This window comes from Chrysemys picta, chromosome 1, assembly GCF_011386835.1.
Source record: "Chrysemys picta bellii isolate R12L10 chromosome 1, ASM1138683v2, whole genome shotgun sequence".
In the NCBI taxonomy this organism is placed as follows: Eukaryota; Metazoa; Chordata; order Testudines; family Emydidae; genus Chrysemys; species Chrysemys picta.
Genome location: NC_088791.1, coordinates 23,121,603 through 23,140,297, shown reverse-complemented (window position 1 = coordinate 23,140,297; position 18,695 = coordinate 23,121,603). Strand labels below are relative to the sequence as shown.

General features: G+C 41.0%; 1 protein-coding gene across 6 annotated transcripts in view; it reads right to left on the bottom strand.

Annotated features, from left to right (window-relative positions):
* SEMA3C (semaphorin 3C) overlaps positions 1 to 18,695 on the bottom strand; it is a 161,154-nt gene that overhangs the window by 21,560 nt on the left and 120,899 nt on the right. For all 6 annotated transcript variants that reach the window (XR_010589812.1, XM_005296965.5, XM_065554556.1 and 3 more), the window contains 3 exons: positions 18,320 to 18,389; positions 15,407 to 15,551; positions 8,303 to 8,525 (listed from right to left, as the gene is read on the bottom strand). Coding sequence is in view for 5 of the 6 variants with exons in the window: in XM_005296965.5 (XP_005297022.2) it covers positions 8,303 to 8,525; positions 15,407 to 15,551; positions 18,320 to 18,389 (438 nt within the window). In the remaining variant the exon portion in view is untranslated. The remainder of the gene's footprint in view (positions 1 to 8,302; positions 8,526 to 15,406; positions 15,552 to 18,319; positions 18,390 to 18,695) is intronic.

Here is an 18,695-nt window from a genome sequence, read left to right as displayed (position 1 = left end):
TTAATGGAATTAAGTTCCTGGGTCAAAAGGAGAGATGGAAAGGATACTGGCAAAATAGTAATGGACACAAGAGGTATGCAAAATTACATACATTCTGATGTGTTTTCCAGTTCATTATTGTTCTGCAAGCAAGATACAAGAGGACACAGAATGAATGTAAGTCATTTATGTTCACAACAAGATCCTATAAAAATCAAACAAGTAGAGGGACAATTTCCTTCCCGGAGTAACTCTACTGACTTCCCTAGAGTCACTCCAAAAATGAATTTGACAAAGAATGTGTTAGTTCTACTAAATTAGGAGACAAGCCATTGTGTCTGCTAAACACTAGAATATACCTAGCTACATGGCAGACATATGCCTTTCATTGGTCTCTCTGTAGGTAATACACAACACTTGACCTTACTACAGTAGGTGTCAATACCCATGTTGTAACAGAGAGAAAGAGAGAGAGCCAAGGAGAGGCGAGACCTGGCTGAGCTCTAGGTGGGTGCAGCCTTAGTTCAAATAGGTGGTCTATTGGTTGAGCTCTGTAGAATGTGAACCAAAAAGGAGTCTTTTCCCAGCTGAGACCGTAGGAGCTACAATATATTAAGCTTCTGTCATCTGGAAGTTACTCTTTGCATGATAAGATCATTTGAGTTCCTAGCTCCCCACTTATTTTTTTCTTTTTTTAAAGCAGATTCTCATTTACACATTACTTTTCCCTTCAACGGCCTCTTTGGTCTCCTGCTATAGTTTGTTAAACATGTGGCCTTTACGCTACACAGTGAAACACTGTTTTATACTTTTTTTCCTCTGTCTTGTTCCACAATTTCCAGTGGACAAAATTCTGAGAGTTGCTGAGCACTTGCAAATTCCTCTGACATCAACACCTCTCAGGATCTGGCCCATAGCTTCACATAACAGATCTCTTCTTTCCTTACCTCCCTCTGTACAACATGGGTATTATCACCTACTGTAGCAAGGTCAAATACTGTATATTAGCTTCTTTCGAATGCAGACAAAACTCTTGGAATGATAAACTTTAATCCCTAATCGAGACCTGATAACTTCCATTACCGACTAGTGACATTCACCCTTTCTTTGGAGACTACAGCCACATAAACTAATAAAGAAAGCTGCTATGATTGCTTTCCTGCCCCACAGTTAATAGTATCCTAGCCACAGATAATCATTGGCATTGGCATTATATAACCCACTGGTCAGTGTGCATTATGGGTACCTCCAAGTCCCTTGTTCAATGCCTGGTATGTTGACCAACATAGCAGCTATCTCAATAGCACTTTCTGGAAATACTGAGTTAAGTTCCAAAGATGAAGCAGTATTTTTATTTAGAGAGCAGGTACAGGGCTGGGGAAAACCCACCAACGTTAGTTTGCACAGGTTTCAGTGAACCTTACAAGGCTGACCCATAAGCTTTGCTTTGAGTTTGGGGTTAATTTGAATTCCAAAATATAAATTAAACTCTTAAATAATTTGGAACAAAGTAATCACGTACATAGAGCCTGACCCAAAGCCTAATGAAGTCAATATAAAGACTCCTATTGGATTAGGCTTATAGTTAACCTATTTAATAACATGATCTTATTACTATTAACCTCATTCTCCCTTCCTCTTCTCTTCTATTGTTTTTCACACTCACATCAGCACGGGGATCATGTCTTCCTCTATGTTTGTACTGTGCTCAGCACACTAGGGGTCTCGGTCCTGACCGAGGCCTCTGGGCAACCATAATACAAATAATAAATAGTGAGAGAATGCAATTTCTTTCATGCCAAACCTTCTCAAACAACACAGGTTTCAAAGTTTGACTTGAACTCGAATGTTACTGGGATCACTTCTGTTACATACGAGGGATTGGAAAGAGTGAACAGCATGAGGAGAAAGAGCAAACATCCCTTAGGCTTGGAAATTGAGCAGAGAGTAGACAGAGTGGAAAACAAACAGAGAGAGAGAGACTGTGAAGAAAGGAACACAGAGAGAGGAAGAGAACAATGTGAATGAAAAAATAAATAAGGTGCAAGATCCTCCGGTGGTGCAAATCAGCAGATTCCTGTAGAAGCCAGTTGAGCTATGCCTGCTTACATCAGCTGATGACCTGGCCCACAGTGTATAACAAAGGAGGTAAAAAATAATGAATACTGATATCTATTGCAGATCTGTTTGGCTGAAATACAGTGGATTGAACAGAAGAGATTTGAGTTTACATCTCTTTTTCCAAATTACCACCAACCGTTGTTTTCCACAATGACCATTGTAGCTCAGTATTGCCAACTTCAAAGAAAGACTTAGAACAAACAAACAACAATCCCAGAAAAAAACAACAAATCAAAGGGCTGGCTGTCCACATCCTCAAAACCACCATCACAGTTGACACTAACTGCAACCGTGCTAAACATCTTACGGAGAGGGCTCTTCCTTTGAGGGGGTCCCTCATGTTGAAGCATGAGGAAGATTGGTGGGGCAGCGTGAGAAAACCTGTAGTGCTTTTGCCCTGGTTGTACCTGTAGCAGGGGGAGATGGAGTCTGTGAACTCATGCCTTAAGGTCGTTGATTGGGCACATTTCATAAGCATTACATTGACTTGAAATAAATAAATAAAAAGAAAAGAATAAATTGTCCATGCTGCCCAAACTCTCTTTGTGTGAAACCCTTTCAGTCATGGGACAGCACGTGAGATTCTGAGATGAATGATTGTACTGCTTAGCAGTTAAAGCTAAGGACTGACAGGGCTCTCTCTTTCTGGCTCTGTCACTGTTTTGCTGCATGGCCTGGTCAAAGTTACTTAACTGTTCTATGTCTCAGTGTACCCCATCTTGAAATGGATATAATAACTAGAACCAGTTAAGGCAGGCAGGCTAATTAAGACACCTGGAGCCAATTAAGAAGAAGCTGCTAGAATCAATTAAGGCAGGCTAATCAGGGCACCTGGGAATTAAAAGGAGCTCACTTCAGTTTGTGGTGTGAGTGTGAGGAGCTGGGAGCAAGAGGTGCAAGGAGCTGAGAGTGAGAGGGTGAGGGTGTGCTGCTGGAGGACTGAGGAGTACAAGCATTATCAGACACCAGAAGGAAGGTCCTGTGGTGAGAATAAGGAAGGTATTTGGAGGAGGCCATGGAGAAATAGCCCAGGGAGTTGTAGCTGTCATACAGCTGTTACAGGAGGCACTATAGTCAGCTGCAGTCCACACGGCCCTGGACTGGAACCCGGAGTAGAGGGCGGGCCTGGGTTCCCCCCAAACTTCCCAATTGACCTGGACTGTGGGTTCTTCCAGAGGGGAAGGTCTCTGGGCTGTTCCCCAACCCACATGGTGAATCTCTGAGGCAAGAAAATCCGCCAATAAGTGCAGGACCCACCAAGATAGAGGAGGAACTTTGTCACACTACTCATTCCATTTCCATGAAAATTTGAGTAAGAACTGAGTAGGGATCTCAGGATACAGACCTTGGGAGGGAATTTGCAACTCCTAAAATGGCTGTAAGGGTAAAAAAGCTTTGGAGGAGATGATCATCATAACACTTCAAATGATTCACTCAATATGCCTGAGCGGACAGGGGGAACCAGGCTGCCTTTAGTATCACTCTTGTGTAAAACCTTCTTCCAGAGTGCAAAGACAGAACTCAAACTAGTGAATTTAATGCTTGCTTTTCTGACCAGATTATCTAGCTATGTAACAATCTGTAGTTCATTACATATTATGGGTTATTCCATTGCTGGATACTATTGTTGTTAGCGAGAGTTAGTCTTCCAAAAAGATAGCCATCATGTAACACTGCAAAAGCAAGTACTCCAGGGATTTAGTCACATATGTGGCATCCATATTTTAACCTCATGCTCTGAAAGTGCTAAGTGCAACCAGTCTTTCAAATGATGGGTTCAAACAATTGGACGAGAGAAGGAAAGATAATTAGAAACACTGAACAAACACACACAACCGTAGACATTGGAGACAAAACCACATGCACACGGCCCAACTTAAACATATGAAACTGTGCTAAATCATCCTGAAATCTGAAACACCTTCTACAGTAGTAATTTAGCCCCGTTTTCAAAAGCTGCATGACATCGTGCCTTACAGGAGCCGAGAAAGTTCTTAAGGATGGCCAGTGATTGCTGAATGTGCCTGAACCTGACATGGATATTTAAATATTTTCATAACAGTAACAACAATAAAGAAAGCATGTAGAGTCCAAGGATTGCACAATCTGGTGCACTCTGTACAAAGACTTTGGAAGTGCAAGTGGTAGGTCGCAAACTTAAAAAATAAATATTAATCTCAAGAAAACGCCTGCATGCTGCTTTGCTGCTTTTCTTAAACAAATGGAAAACAACCTACCAGGGGATAAAGTGGAGAATTTGGAGGCTTGAGACATGGAGTAATGTAATTACAATAAAATGCAAGGGAAACGAAATGCTTTATGAGCTGCAAAACTAGACAAGCGGAGAAGCAGAGTAAGTGAAGAAGAGATCTAAATCCAAGGTCTTGACCAGACGACATAGAGGAAAGGGTATTAGCCTCATTGTCGTTGTCAAATATGCAAATGGGTAATTACACTATGACCAGCTAATTACAGCTGTGGCTTCTATTGGGATGATAAGGTATTCTACACTTGTCTATCTACCGCTAAACTGTTGCTGCTTTTCACCCCACAGGCACCTCCATTTCAGTGGTGGATGTAGAGATCCCCATTGTGTCAAGCCTTCGCATCAGCCTGGCAGGTTTTGTAAAGTGCTTTGGGATTCTTCAAGACGAAAGGCACAGCGTAAATGCGAGATCATTATCATTAGAAAAGCTGTGTGTAATGTTTCAAGAACAATGTCAGTCTATGGGATTTATTTCACTAGTCATGTAGCTTAGAAAAGAAGTACTGTACTGAAATTAACTCTTGGAACAGTTGCAGTGAGTTTGACATGCCTGGCTGGGGGGAGCAAAGGAAATATTACATTTATTTCACGTTAATGTAAAAAAAGACATGGCTGTCTGTACCCTTCCTGTGCCATGGCTACATGATGAAAAATACAGGGGTTCCTAGAGCTACTTTTGTTATCGTTCATTTGCACTCAGGAACTGATTTACTGCTGAGAATCTCATGGAGGAGGAGGGGGGAAGCTAAACATTTTTTGTGCTCTGCATCTGGCAAGACATAAAACACTCCAATTTGCAGCATGAGACAGGTCACTGACAGTGACAGACGTGACTGGCAACATCTCAGTTCAGCAGCAGTAACTAAGCTTCAGATACTGAGTGTAATTGTCACCAGGTGACAAATCCCATTCTCCACTGCTGAGGGGCTCACGGCTCCCAAGAAATTATGAAATGAAACTCTGTTATACAATGTGCATTTTGCATTTTCCAGGATGAACTTACATAAAAGGAAACCCCCTCTGCATTTCTTCTGACTGTTAATATCTTTATCGAATGCTCCTGAGTCTCACAGAAAGCACAGAGCCAAGGAAAAGGGTAAAGAGTCTTTCCTCACAGAGACAGAAACTCGATCATTTGTATTTACAAGGGTTGAGAGGCACTGTACCTATGTCATATCTGTTTATTTTACGGCAGGGCTATGTAGCTATTAGCATCTTAGGAAGAATCTCTGCATCACCCAGGAATTGTAACATCCCAAAAAATAGATTAGCAGAAATTATAAATAGTACATATCACAGGGCATCAAGTCTATTATTTCAGTAGTTGTGGCTCTAATCTTAACTCTTTGAGATAGTGCACTATATTGGATTTCATAGAATCATAGAACCATAGGGTTAGAAGGTCCTGCAAGGAGGGTGTGCTGGCAGATTATAGAACGAAAACAAACACATATAACCAGCCCAGGTAATTTAGTACTTTTAATGAGCCACCTGCTCATTGTTTATCCATGGCTGAGTCACTTAGCTGCTCTCTGTGATGCCTAACCAACCTATATAATGAGGTTGCCTGTACTTATTCCCCTCAATGGAATTTGATGAGGAGTAATTTGTTAATATTCAGTAGTTGACTTTGAGACTTGATCCAACTCCCACTTCAAGTCACTGGGAGTATTTTTATTGACTCAAGTTGGATTGGGTCCTAAGTTATTGTTCATCATTAAAACCTGTGACATCATTAATGAGTTTCAGTTTAATAAAGTTAGTAAAGTACTTTGAGAACCTGAGGTGGAAAGAACCATTGAAATGCTAAATATCATTATTGTCCAAAGCTTCAAAAATGTAAGGCACTTTATATGTACAGCACATTATTCATTATTATTACTACTATGTATTTTGTAACTGATATAACAAGTACCTTGTGTTAGCTGGAGACTTATATGGCTTGGCTTCTTAATTAATCTTTAGCTGTATTTTTTCCTCTAGTTAAAAAAAATCATATGTTTAGACAAATGATACTAGTTTAAAAACTATACTGACATTTAAATGTTCATTTGAAAGCTCTATTCTTGCATGCCAAAGTACTTGTGTGGTTAAAAACAGTGAATTGGCACCGAGAAGCTATGCTGGTAGAAGACCAAGATTTTTTTGTTTGTTTGTTTAGACATGGCTGATGCTAATCCATGTGAACAATAAGTAGGGAGGGCACGTATAAGCGTTCCTCTAGAGATTTCCACAGTAGCATGCACAGCACCCTTCTTTGCTTCTTCCATAGGAAAGGCAATATAGGACCTACTGTGTCAAATTAAACCCTGAAGGATCCAAAGGTCCCGGGTTGTCATTGGATTCACTAGGCCTACTAGTAATGCTGATACTTGCTAGGAAAAAAAGTGTCTTAATTAGTAATTAGTTTCTTATTTAGTCTGATGACCTGACAACTAAAGCAAAGCTGAGAGATCTTAAGGCAATTTTAAAACTAATTTTGCATCAGATGGCCAAGAAAAATAAAAGTGCCCAGATCCAAAGCTCACTAAATTCTTACTGTAATTCAATACCCAAAGCTCTATGCATCTTCTATCACTGCCATGCCTTACAATGATGTACACTAGCCACTAGAGAGAGTGAGTGTCATTCTGATGAATCATGACATAGTGAATGGAGGCCCTTGGTGATGGTTTGCCATGGGAACAATAACAGAGCTTTTCTGTATTCTTATTTCCTTTGGTGGTTGGGGACTTGCTTTAAGAAGAGTGAAGAGAGTTTCTTTTAATCCCCTCCTCATAAAAGTCTGGCGATTTGAAAGATTTTTAGCCTTGGCTTCCTGAGTCTAATACAAGGATGGTAATTCCCAAACCCATGTGGTCTAAATGGTAGTTTGTTGGCAGAAACAGTAGTTCCACATCTCTATAAGACTTGTCTGATGTTCAGAGACAAACCTGTTCTCATAGAATTATCTGCCTTATTTTTAGTTGAAACTGCTCTGTTCTAACAAATAGAATCAAGAAGACTGGATTGTAGTTTATCAGAGCTCCAGTCCCCAAGCCCTTCACAAGCACAGCCCCCCACTAAGTCAATGGCAGTTCCAGATGCAGAGGGCTTTCAGGATCCAGCCCTAGATCATCTACTTTAGTCAATTTCCCTGACACTGATTGATTGTTCTCTGCAATTCCAATCATGTCCCAATAAATTTGAAAAGTAAATTGGATCACTATCCTCTAACCTTACAGTTCTTAGTGAAAATCACTAGACTTGTCAGTTACACTGGTGTCAGTTCAGTACATCCATTGACTTCAATGGAATTGCTACAGATCCTCACTGGTGTAACTGAGAGCAGAATTTGGTTTGTTATGTTATAAAGGAAATATTTGTAATCATTGAATCAGACTTAGAAAGTCCTACAACACAGTCCCACTAGAACTACAGTTTTCCCTTTTCTATTTGCTAAAACCCTCTATATTTTTACATTACTGTGAAGTTATTTCTGCCCCTGTAACTTTCTGGCCAAGTTACCATTCTTTTCACAGGCACCTTACCTCATATGATGATCGCAATTAGTAATAATACAATGTCAGATTCCCATATTCCTACTCCTGGAAAATAGTACAGTAATCCGTGAAAGTTAATGGTACTATTCATGGGTATGATGCTACTCAGGGTGAGTAAATCTAGACCATACATTGCACACAACAAAGTTGGCTTTTGTTGCTGATGAGAACCATTCTATTTTTTACCATAAATATTCATTTTATTTTCTTTGTATTTTTGTTCTGATTATAGCTCTTAAAACATATTTGTATATATAGTAATTATATTTTAATAAGCACTTGTGAAGACAATAGGCTGTACAGGGTTTGGAGTTGACTAAAAACTACAATGCAGTACATAAAAGTTAAAAAAATAAAATAATTCCATGCATATCTGCTGTTGAGTGCAGCTTACCTGTTCCAAGAAATAAGACATGGTATCGTCCGTCAGCAGCATTAACTCGGTCCACTGCTATCTTTGTATACTTGTAGTCTGTTCCTGTCCGAATGATTAATGGCCTTTTGTGTATTGGGTAAATGGGATTGAACATCAAGGGGTGATTCCTAATAAAGGTCACAACGTCGTCGGGGAATTCCTTGGTTGTCCGCATGTTGGGTGTAAAGGCTCCTCCAGGACACTGTGAGGAAGCATTCATAATAATGCTTAACAATGCATAGCATCTATCAAGGATATTTTGTCTTCAATCTATCCACAAACATTGACTGATGTTCAGGCGACATGGTAACATTTTTTGAAAAAACACTTCATACTCCATGTGAAAATGATTATATTTATATAATGGAAAAGCTGTACTCTAATAACTATGTCTGTAAACCGCCCTCACTTGGGACAAAACAAACAAACATATTTGTGTGTTGTTAAAAGCTAGGCTGATGGCAATGCTCCATGCTTGGGGGGCCTTATTTTTGCATTCCTTGAGCTCCCAAAGTTCTCACTGCAAAGAATGCAAGTGACTGGTAAGGGGAAAGATACAAAGATCTTGCCTCCGTGTAGTACAAAAATAGATGTAAAGTCCAACAGGTATATTTAGATGCCTAACTAGGTACCTACCTCTGCCGTATGTTATAATTGTTCAGTGCCCATAGGGCTAGATTTGGACAAACCCTGTGCAAATGCACAAGAAGGGAGAAAATGCAAGGAGCCTTCCCAGATCCTTTGAGACTCTACATGAGTACCTAGGGTAGCCTAACCCCGGTGTGAGGAGCCTCACTGCAAAGCCATTCCTGTGTTACTGTGTCCTCACTGGTTCTGTGCTCACGTGTGTATTTCACGAAGACTTCTGGTGCAATAAGCTGAGCCATGCTGTATTTCTTTCCCAGTGACTCGTGAGAGAACTGGGCGGACAAGGAGACTGGTGGAAGGCACTGGAGGTATTACACCCACCCTCAGCCCACAGGTGAGTTAGCCTGCATCCTTACTGCAAAGTGGGTAGGTACCCAGCCCAAATGGAAACAGTATCTGGGCTTTAACCCACACCCCCAGCCAGGACAGTTACCTCGGGTTGAAAGCACTACTGAAAGCTAAGAATGTGTTTACGTGTTTTCCTGAATCAGGCTCAAATTTCGGCTTGCTGCACACAACTTATGTAAACAAGTGACATGGCCACACCCCTGCCCTGCCCCTATCTATGTTACCATTGGAAGAGTCACCCACAATACACTGCTGCATAGCACAGGGTTTACAAGGCAGCTTCTGTGCAGTTCATCTAGCTCTGGAGTTCTGCTGCTTTTAAGGCCCTGTAAAATGTGAGGAGGTCCGGATTTGACCCTATATCTCATCAAGGCATGAAGAGACATTTGACAGGTAAATTCTGAGCCAGGGGTTTGTCAGAAGAATCTGTAGCTTTCTGTAGAGTGCTCGGAAAAGGCCTTACGATGACCCTGTCCTCCAAAGCCCCACAAATTTTCCAAGCTATCCAGCTGTCAGGGACGGCTCCAGGCACCAGCTTGGCAAACAGGTGCTTGGGGCGGCCACTCCAGAGAGGGGTGGCAGGTCCAGCTATTCGGTGGCAATTTGGCGGACGGTCCCTCACTCCCGCTCGGAGCGAAGGACTTTCCGCCGAATTGCCGCCGCAGATCACAATCGCAGCTTTTTTTTTTTTTTTTTTTTTTGTGGCTGCTTGGGGCGGCCAAAACCCTGGAGCTGGCCCTGCCAGCTGTGAAGGTTATTGCCCAGATTAGGTACTGCACACCTGCCAGTAACAGTACCCACACCCTAGCTTGATTCCAAGTGTGCCAAATGGATGTTGGTAATAACAGAGATGCACTGAGCTCAAAGATTCCTCTAGCATCCTAAACTGAGAGTTCTCACTCAATGTCTGTACAACTTTGGGGACAAAGACAGCAGAACCTCCCTGCCTTTCACCTTCACTCCTTGATTGTGAGACAATGAAAGGACCCCAGGGGCAGATGGCTCATCCCCCCTACAAAGAAACAATATTTTGTGGTTGGTGGGATAGAGATGGGAAGACCCCATAGAGAGAGGTGTTATTAGGGACAGGTTCCCTCCTGCCCCTCCCCCCGCAGCAATCTGGGATAACAGAGTCCCACCCAACTCTAACCCTTTCTTTACATTGAATGAAGAACCATCCCATTGATCCATCCTGTGATCTATCAGTCCCCTTGGGTACTCACAGGGGAGTAATTCCAGTCTTAGAGAGCTGACAGGCTGTGAGTATCCAGGGGAAATGTGGGGAAGAAGTCAGGGAGAGGAGAAATCAACTCCAATATAGAAATCTGTGCTGTGCAGGGACTTCTCTCAGCCCCAGCCAACTCCTTCACTTCCTGCTGCTCTAGAACTCTATTGGCTTTCTGCAGCTCATGGACCTTTCATTTTCCAGGAAACGCAGGGCAAATTTCAGAAATTTGTAACTAGTACTGACAAACAAGGATGGCTACAGGCTTTTGAGGGCTCCAAGTAAGGTGATTCTTGGCAAGGGACCCCAAAACTCAAAGGCACTCCCAGATCTATGTCAGAGAGCCCCCTCCCCACCTGCATCCTAGACCAATATCACCTGTCCTTGCACTCCTTTCTTAGAAGACAGGTACCTTTTCTGTCTTCTAGACCAGATTTCCCAGATGCTAGGAGTGGACAACAGGGGATAGATCACTCGATAATTGCCTGTTCTGTTCATCCCCCCTGAAGCAGCTGGCATTGGCCATTGCTGGAAGACAGGAGAGTGGGTTGGATGGACCATTGGTCTGACCCAGTATGGCCGTTCGTATGTTTCCCCACCTTCCTGCCTCAGAGATCCTAGGCCATCTTCCTGTGTATTCCCAGATTCAACTGTCCCTATTTATTCCCACCCTGGCATATAAATCCTCATGAATTGCAGCTGGATAATTAGATGTTTCAGGCAAGTCCCAGACATCCTTCTTGGACCAGTTCATTGCCTCTATTACCAACCTAAAAACCCATGTCATGACAATTATTCCTTTAGCCATGAAGGACTGGACTCAGAAAGCTTCATTGCTTGTGTCTCTCCGCTGCCAAACAGAGAAGTCACTGAAGAACAAAATGAGCTGTTCCCTTCCTCAGAGAGTTGAGTGTACCTCTGCTGCACTCACCACCCTACAGATGATTTAACCATATGGTGACTGCACTCACAGTACATTTTGCACCCACAAGCCTGCTGGGATAGCCCCACACATTAGAGATGAACTAAAGGAAGAGAGGAACCCTTTGGTTTATAGTACATTCTTCAACAAGCTATGGGTACAAAAATATTTCTGTAAAGTCTGGATAATGGAAACAACCCTTAAACAGCTCTGAATGTAGTAGGAAGCTGCCAATTATGTCATAAAAGTTTTTCCATAAGTAATTTTAGTTTGTGGAAGAAATAAGAAATGATTGGTATGTAGTAAAGGGGCAGCCAAAGACTGCAGAGTCTGACGGTGGCCTAGCGAATGCATTACTTTATTTAATTCCATTTAAGCTATGCTGAAGCATTTGTGATGTTTACAGTTACAGCATTTTGGCTGATTGTAAGTGCATTTATATCAAAATGTTTAATTTGAAAGATCTATTTACGCAAGTGGAACATATGATTTGCCATATTGGGTCAGATTGCTTGTCCTTCTGATCTAGCATCCTGGTAGTGACTGATATTGATGTTCATCAGGAAAGGGGCTCCTAACCCAGAATGCATTTTGGCCAAACTTTTTGAACTTGGATGCCCACAAGTAGGCATCTGAATATACATTTAAGCTTCTAAATAAAAGTGGTCATATTTTCAAAAGCCCTGCACCTACACTGACTTCAGTGGGAAATAGAATTTAACCCTTAATCCTTCCATGATGTCAAAGACAGAATCTTCTGCCAATGGAGAAGAGCAGAGATAAGCTACAGAAATCTCATGTCAGAAAATGTTTTGTTTAGTGACTGTGATGAAGTAGGGTGGTTTGCGGAGAAGCATCAGGGGAACAGATGAGAGGATAAGGCAGTTTCACATGATAAGGATGCAGAGTTTAGTCAAATTTGATGAGATTATTGTCCTGATTTGAACTGGATTGGATTATGCAGAACAATGGAGGTACCATGGGAATTGGCTGACATGACAACGGAAAATCAGTGACACGCTTCCTTGTGTGTTTGTGTAATGGCTTGTTAAAAGACTTTTGTGTAGAAGAATTTGGAGAGTCTTGGGGAAAGAATATTAGAGTCCAGTCATGTCTTGTCTTGGAAAAACTGGCAGCATAAGGGGGAAAATTTGGCTGAACGCTCAACATGGGGTGATTTGGATAGCTGTTCTCATGGCCTTCTCTGAACTACTACCCGGCTACTTGAGGTTTGGATTTGACCCGAAGAAAAAATATAGGGATGAGTTCCAGTCAAAAGATTCAGATCCAACTCTCCAATCCCCTAGAAATGTGCAGAGCTTTGGTTTTAACATTCCAGTTTTGTCACTAATCATGTCCTTATATTATACTATCTATTTTCGCCTTTCTTTATTAATGTACCAAACCATCTTTCTGGCTTTTCTTTTCATTGCAGCTTCACACTGAACTAATGCAAATACTGAGGTGTCCATAACAATCCCCAAGAATCTTTCTTCTCAGGATCCTTCAAACTCAGAGCCCATCAGCATATCTGATAACTTTAGACAATTTTTGCCACTATGTAAAGCCTAATTCTAAGTTAAATTTTCCTTTCCTTTGTGTTGCCTGATCCCTTACTGTGTTTAGCCCCATTTGGAATACTTCACAAGCCTTCATAAGATGAACCAAGAATAACATGGCAGTGGTTGAAAAAATACATAAATACAATACTCCTGAAGCAGCAAGAAACACTGAAATGTGACTAATCACCAAAGCATGAAACTTCCTGGTTAAATGAGCCATTTATTTTATATTTTCATACACAGTAAAATTAAAGCAACAGTGAACTCAGGCGATTAAGACTGTTTGAATTAATCACAAGCAAGAATGCTACCATTCAACCACAGCGGAACATCAGGTATTTATTAACAAACTCTGAAAAGATTTTGTGATATGAAAGTCCTAAATCTGACAGCCAGTAATATCATAAGAGGCTGAACTGATATTCCCGAAGCTACAAAGAATTACATTTCTCTTGTCCCTGGGACTTTTATTTTTGCAAATCCCAGGTGTAGTTGTAACCCACACACCTCCTGGGCGCAGTGTTCTGTCCCATCTAGTGGCACTGGGACCACTTAGAGAGAGAGAGAAAGATGTAGAGGCTCATGCGCTAAGCTCCAGAGTCCTCAATTCAATCCTGCCCGCTGACAACCAGGGTCTGTCGGCGTTACACAATCACTACTGTTATATTATACTGGGCTAATCAATTTCTGTGTTTTTGTCACCACCAGTATCAGGTATTATGCTTCAGTTTTAAGTTTATCTACAATGCTCTCATAGGTAATTAACCGCATGAACGATCGTCGCTAATAAAGGTATTTTCATTTGTCAATTCAGAAGCAATGAAAGGTTGCTATGGTGCCAATATCTAAGAGCTGAGATGTTCATCACAAATATGATACAACAAGCAGATGCTTCTAAAGTTATGAACAGAGTATTTAAGCCACAGTGCACAGGGTTGCCTGACAAGGCTACAGAGTCCACTGAGGCCTGTACAGGGATTGGAGCCTGTCTGATCTGTAGCCCACAAAGAGTTTCATTACTAATGACAGCTACTCACGGTGGGCATAGTAGGCACTTGCCTATCCCATTTCCTCAGGCAGAGGAGCAAGCACTAAGAGAGGGTATAATATTTGCAGGACTGTTACATGGACATGTGGTTAAAGGGTCTTGTTGTGACAGGGAAAAGTTAAAATAAATAAAGAGGTGGTGGGAAAGTGGGAGCCCTTTTTTCTTCTTTATGACATAAGGAGCAACTATTTAACTCAGGTGAATATAGAACAGTTTAGAGAGAGGCGATTTTTAGTTAAAGGTACAATAGTGCAACTCTTCAGTTAAGATGCCAGGTCTTAGAATAAACATATCAGAGAACCTCCATAGATCCTCCAGTAAAAATAGAAGACTCCTGATATTTCTGAAGTAAAATTCAAGCAGTTTTGCGGGGAGAGGGTGTTTTTGGATTTTTTTTTTCCTGCAGGCCTTCTCTATACATTACCTGTACAAAAAAGGGCACAATTCAATTTTATAAAAAATCCTTACAAGATTTGAGGCATAGACCTGGCCATGTTGTTCTATGCATTCAGTATCTCCAGGCTGATTATTGAACACATTATATCTTGAAACAAAGCCCTGAGAAAGCTCTGACTGGTAAAAAAAGAAGCAGCAACACAGGTTGCTGTGAAAAGATTATCATGGCCTCTCATCCGTCACACAGTCCATTTCAAGGACTGTTTTCTAACTCTCAATACCGTCCATGGGATTGGCATAGTCAATTGAGACACTCTCTCCCTCAGCAACCATGACCTCCCACCACAGCTACTCAAATGTTCCATTGGAATAATGAAACTGTTGAAAATTGGGGAAGATTCATGAGCGCAGGAGACAGACTTTTATGGGCATTAGACCTAAAATATAGAACTCGATACTATAAGAGGCAAGAATGATCAGGGTGAAATATAAAACTCTTCAACTTGGCTTCTCTTACTAGTCCCTCGTCTTTCTTTCTTTCTTTCTTTCTTTCTTTCTTTCTTTCTTTCTTTCTTTCTTTCTTTCTTTCTTTCTTTCTTTCTTTCTTTCTTTCTTTCTTTCTTTCACTCTTTCTTTCACTCTTTCTTTCACTCTTTCAAATATACACATGCTCTTAAAAAAATAACAGACATCTAATGAAATAATTTACTTCTACCTGCTGGACAGAAAGAGCAAGCGAGAGAGAGAGAGAGATTTTTTAATAATTTTAATAGTTCTCAGGTATTATAGTGATGTGCATGATAGATTGAATTACAACTAACTTTAGATATAATTTATAGTCTGTGCTTTAGCACCAATTTTAGGATATTTCATTACATTAAACAAAGACAATTAGTTGTCAAGCCTGACTTGCATAAACATCTTTAGTACTTACTGTGCCAGGTCGTGGATATGGAATTCTGCCCTGATATGGAATTAGCTGGTGGTTAGGACCTTCCTTATGTGCAAAGGGTCCATTGAACACTGTTTGGATCTCAGACAAGTGATACACACACACTGCTGAACCTTTAAATACAGAGCTGGAAAAAACAAGGAAAATATTTGCACCACAATCTGCCATTTCTTACATAACCTTTTCCATCATCACAAAGGGTTCAGGTATCTAAAAGGGTGTCATAAGGAGGAGGGAGAAAACTTGTTCACTTTAGCCTCTAAGGATAGAACAAGAAGCAATGGGCTTAAACTGCAGCAAGGGAGGTTTAGGTTGGACATTAGGAAAAAGTTCCTAACTGTCAGGGTGGTTAAACACTGCAATAAACTGCCTACAGGGGTTGTGGAATCTCCATCTCTGGAGATATTTAAGAGTAGGTTAGATAAATGTCTATCAGGGATGGTTTAGACAGTTTTTGGTCCTGCCATGAGGGCAGGGGACTGGACTTGATGACCTCTCGAGGTCCCTTCCAGTCCTAGAATCTATGAATCTATGCAACGTTGCCCATAAAGATAACACATTTAATAATATGTAGCACTTCTATAGCATCTTCCATACAAGGACCTCAAAGAACATTGCACACATTAATTTACCCTCACAATACACAGCATTAACCTGTAAGGCTAGGTAACATTTTCCTCATAAAGAGTATCTATCTTCCAATGAGAAGGGAAAGTATTATCATCCCCATTTTACAGATGACTGGTTAAATCACTTCCCCTATATTGTACACATGAGAGCATAACCTTTTCCCAATGAAATGACTTCAGTGAGACCAGGATTTGACACTCTGTGTGTGGTTAAACTGGAAACAGAACACATCTCTCCTGGCCCTCAGCCCATGAGAGCCCATAGCTGCCTTATAAAACACCTGGATAGAACATTCATTAAAACAATAATCACAATTAAGTGCAGTTAGAATACTGTAATCAGTGTTCTAATATGGGCTCAGATCATGGCGTTACATGCAAACACCCCCATAGAGGCCAGGAAACTTCATGAGATTCCCCTTACAGAGTTTCCTATACATTCTTCCTCAGGAGTGGTGAGGTTTGACTTTCCCACAGCCTAAACTAGGGTTCTGACCCACTAACTCCAGGGATCCCCGGAGATTAGTATGGATCCAATTGCACAGGCCCTGTGCCTTCACATTAATCGGGGCCCATTGAGGCTCTGTCTGGGTTCCTTGGTGCTGTGGAACCCTATTGCCAGGGACTTTGCAGCCAGCACATGTCCCTAGCACTCTCCATTAAGGATGATCTCCAGTGTCAAGGAGATGATCTTCAGAAGCTAAGACATTGGCTGTGATATTAACAGCCCCCTTCTTGTCCACTGTGTGAAAGGGCGCAATGTGTGTGTTAGAGGAGGGGGGAAAGGCACACTTTGGATGTTTATTCAGATATGAACATCCAAACATTCCAGATTTGCTCAATATTAAGTGTGAGATGAGGAAATTGAAATTGCTCTTTGTTGTGCACTGAACAGGTAAAATCACTAAAGAGGAAAATGTGGTAACTGCTACAGGACATTACCGAGCAATCACCATTGCTCTATACCACAAGTGCTACCTTGAGAAAGCCCTCAGATGCATTATAACCACATCTGTTGTCTGAACGCTCTCTTCCTCACAACTGGTTTATGACGTTTTCCCCGGTATTCATGGGAGCTATAAGATAAGGTTTAAAGGATGCACTTGATCATTGCAGACAATGCAGCTTTATTAGTTTTATAATAGTTCCTGCTATAAAAATAATTCACGTCAGTTACAGCCTAGACCAATATAATTTAGTTAAAGTTATAATTATTTTTATCTCATAGCCTGTTTCTCCAATTACTGTTCTCAGGTTGGGGTCTGCAGAGGTGAAAAAGATATGGGCAGTACTAGTAGATGAAATTCATTATGACTGCTAGGTTTAATTACACAACATGTTCAATCAAAAGTAAAAACAAACAAACAGAAGTCTTGTGGTTTGTGGAAACAGAAACCTAGACAAAAGTAAAACTTTGTATAGAGTGAGAAAATGTCTAGAGGGTCTGGAATAGACCAAGTGTTCAGTCAGTGGCATTTCCATTGTTCAGATAATTGAGACAAGAACCAAGAGCAAAAAAACCCAAAACAGCAAAATACAAGTAAAGTTACTATCTGTTGTTTCTCAGAAAGACTGTCCCAGCAAACTTAACAAGAAATCTTGAACTTTCTCAGAAAACTATCCATTCTGTCCTTATAGCACGGTGGGCCCTTATCTGCCAAGAGATGAGGAGTGCCCATCTTTTGCAGTGATCTGAAGACTCAGGTTGTGATTAAGGAAGGACTTTTTCAAACAGGATATAAGTGTGCCTTTTGAGAGCCAAAGTCCAATGGCATAAGTCCCTGCCAACTATGAGACTGGGAACTATTAGCATTAATTTATTTAGGAATTCTGGGCTTGATGTTTCAGGTGCTAAGGACCCCTGATGAGATGCTGAGAATCCTCAGTTGCCACTGAAGTCAATCACACACTATGTCCTTGTTCTTCCCCGCTATCTAATAAACATATGGAGACAACAGGAAACATTTACTCAATATATTTTTTAGAAAGCTGGGAGCAGAGGGGAAATTTATCTCAGGTACAGTTGTATTGAATATACACCAGGGATCAATTTGGCGTCTACAGAGATCACAAGTAATTGTGCTTCTAGTTGATGAGAATAAGCAGAATTGAAAGGACATCTCCTAGGTGGCAATGATAGTTGTGGGATATATTAGTAATGCATTCAATCCCAATAGCCTTGACACAAAATACCTCTGTCTGTGTTTATATGGAATTGGAACTGAGGCCACTCACAGAGGCTGCATCTACAAATCTTCAAAATTACCTTGATGTTGTAAAAATTCCATACACCAATGTTGTTCTAGGGTTATCTGTTTCTAGGAGAAATACATCCTCTGTGAGAAAGAAAGAACACAGGTGTTGAGTAATTGCTCTAGCTTGACTTTCAAACCTCGAAATTTAGGGCCCCATCCTTCTCCCACTGACTTCAATGGGAATTTTGTCTCTGACTTCAATGGAAGCAGGGTCGGACCCATCATATTTAAGGTTGGTCATAGTAAAACTAGCATTTACACATTCTGAGCCAGATTTTCAAATGAACTCAATACACAACTGCCCCCATTTAGAGACATAAATAAAAGGATCAAATTTTCAAATATGCTCAGGACCCATCTTCTCCCATTCTTCTCAGCAGGACCTTA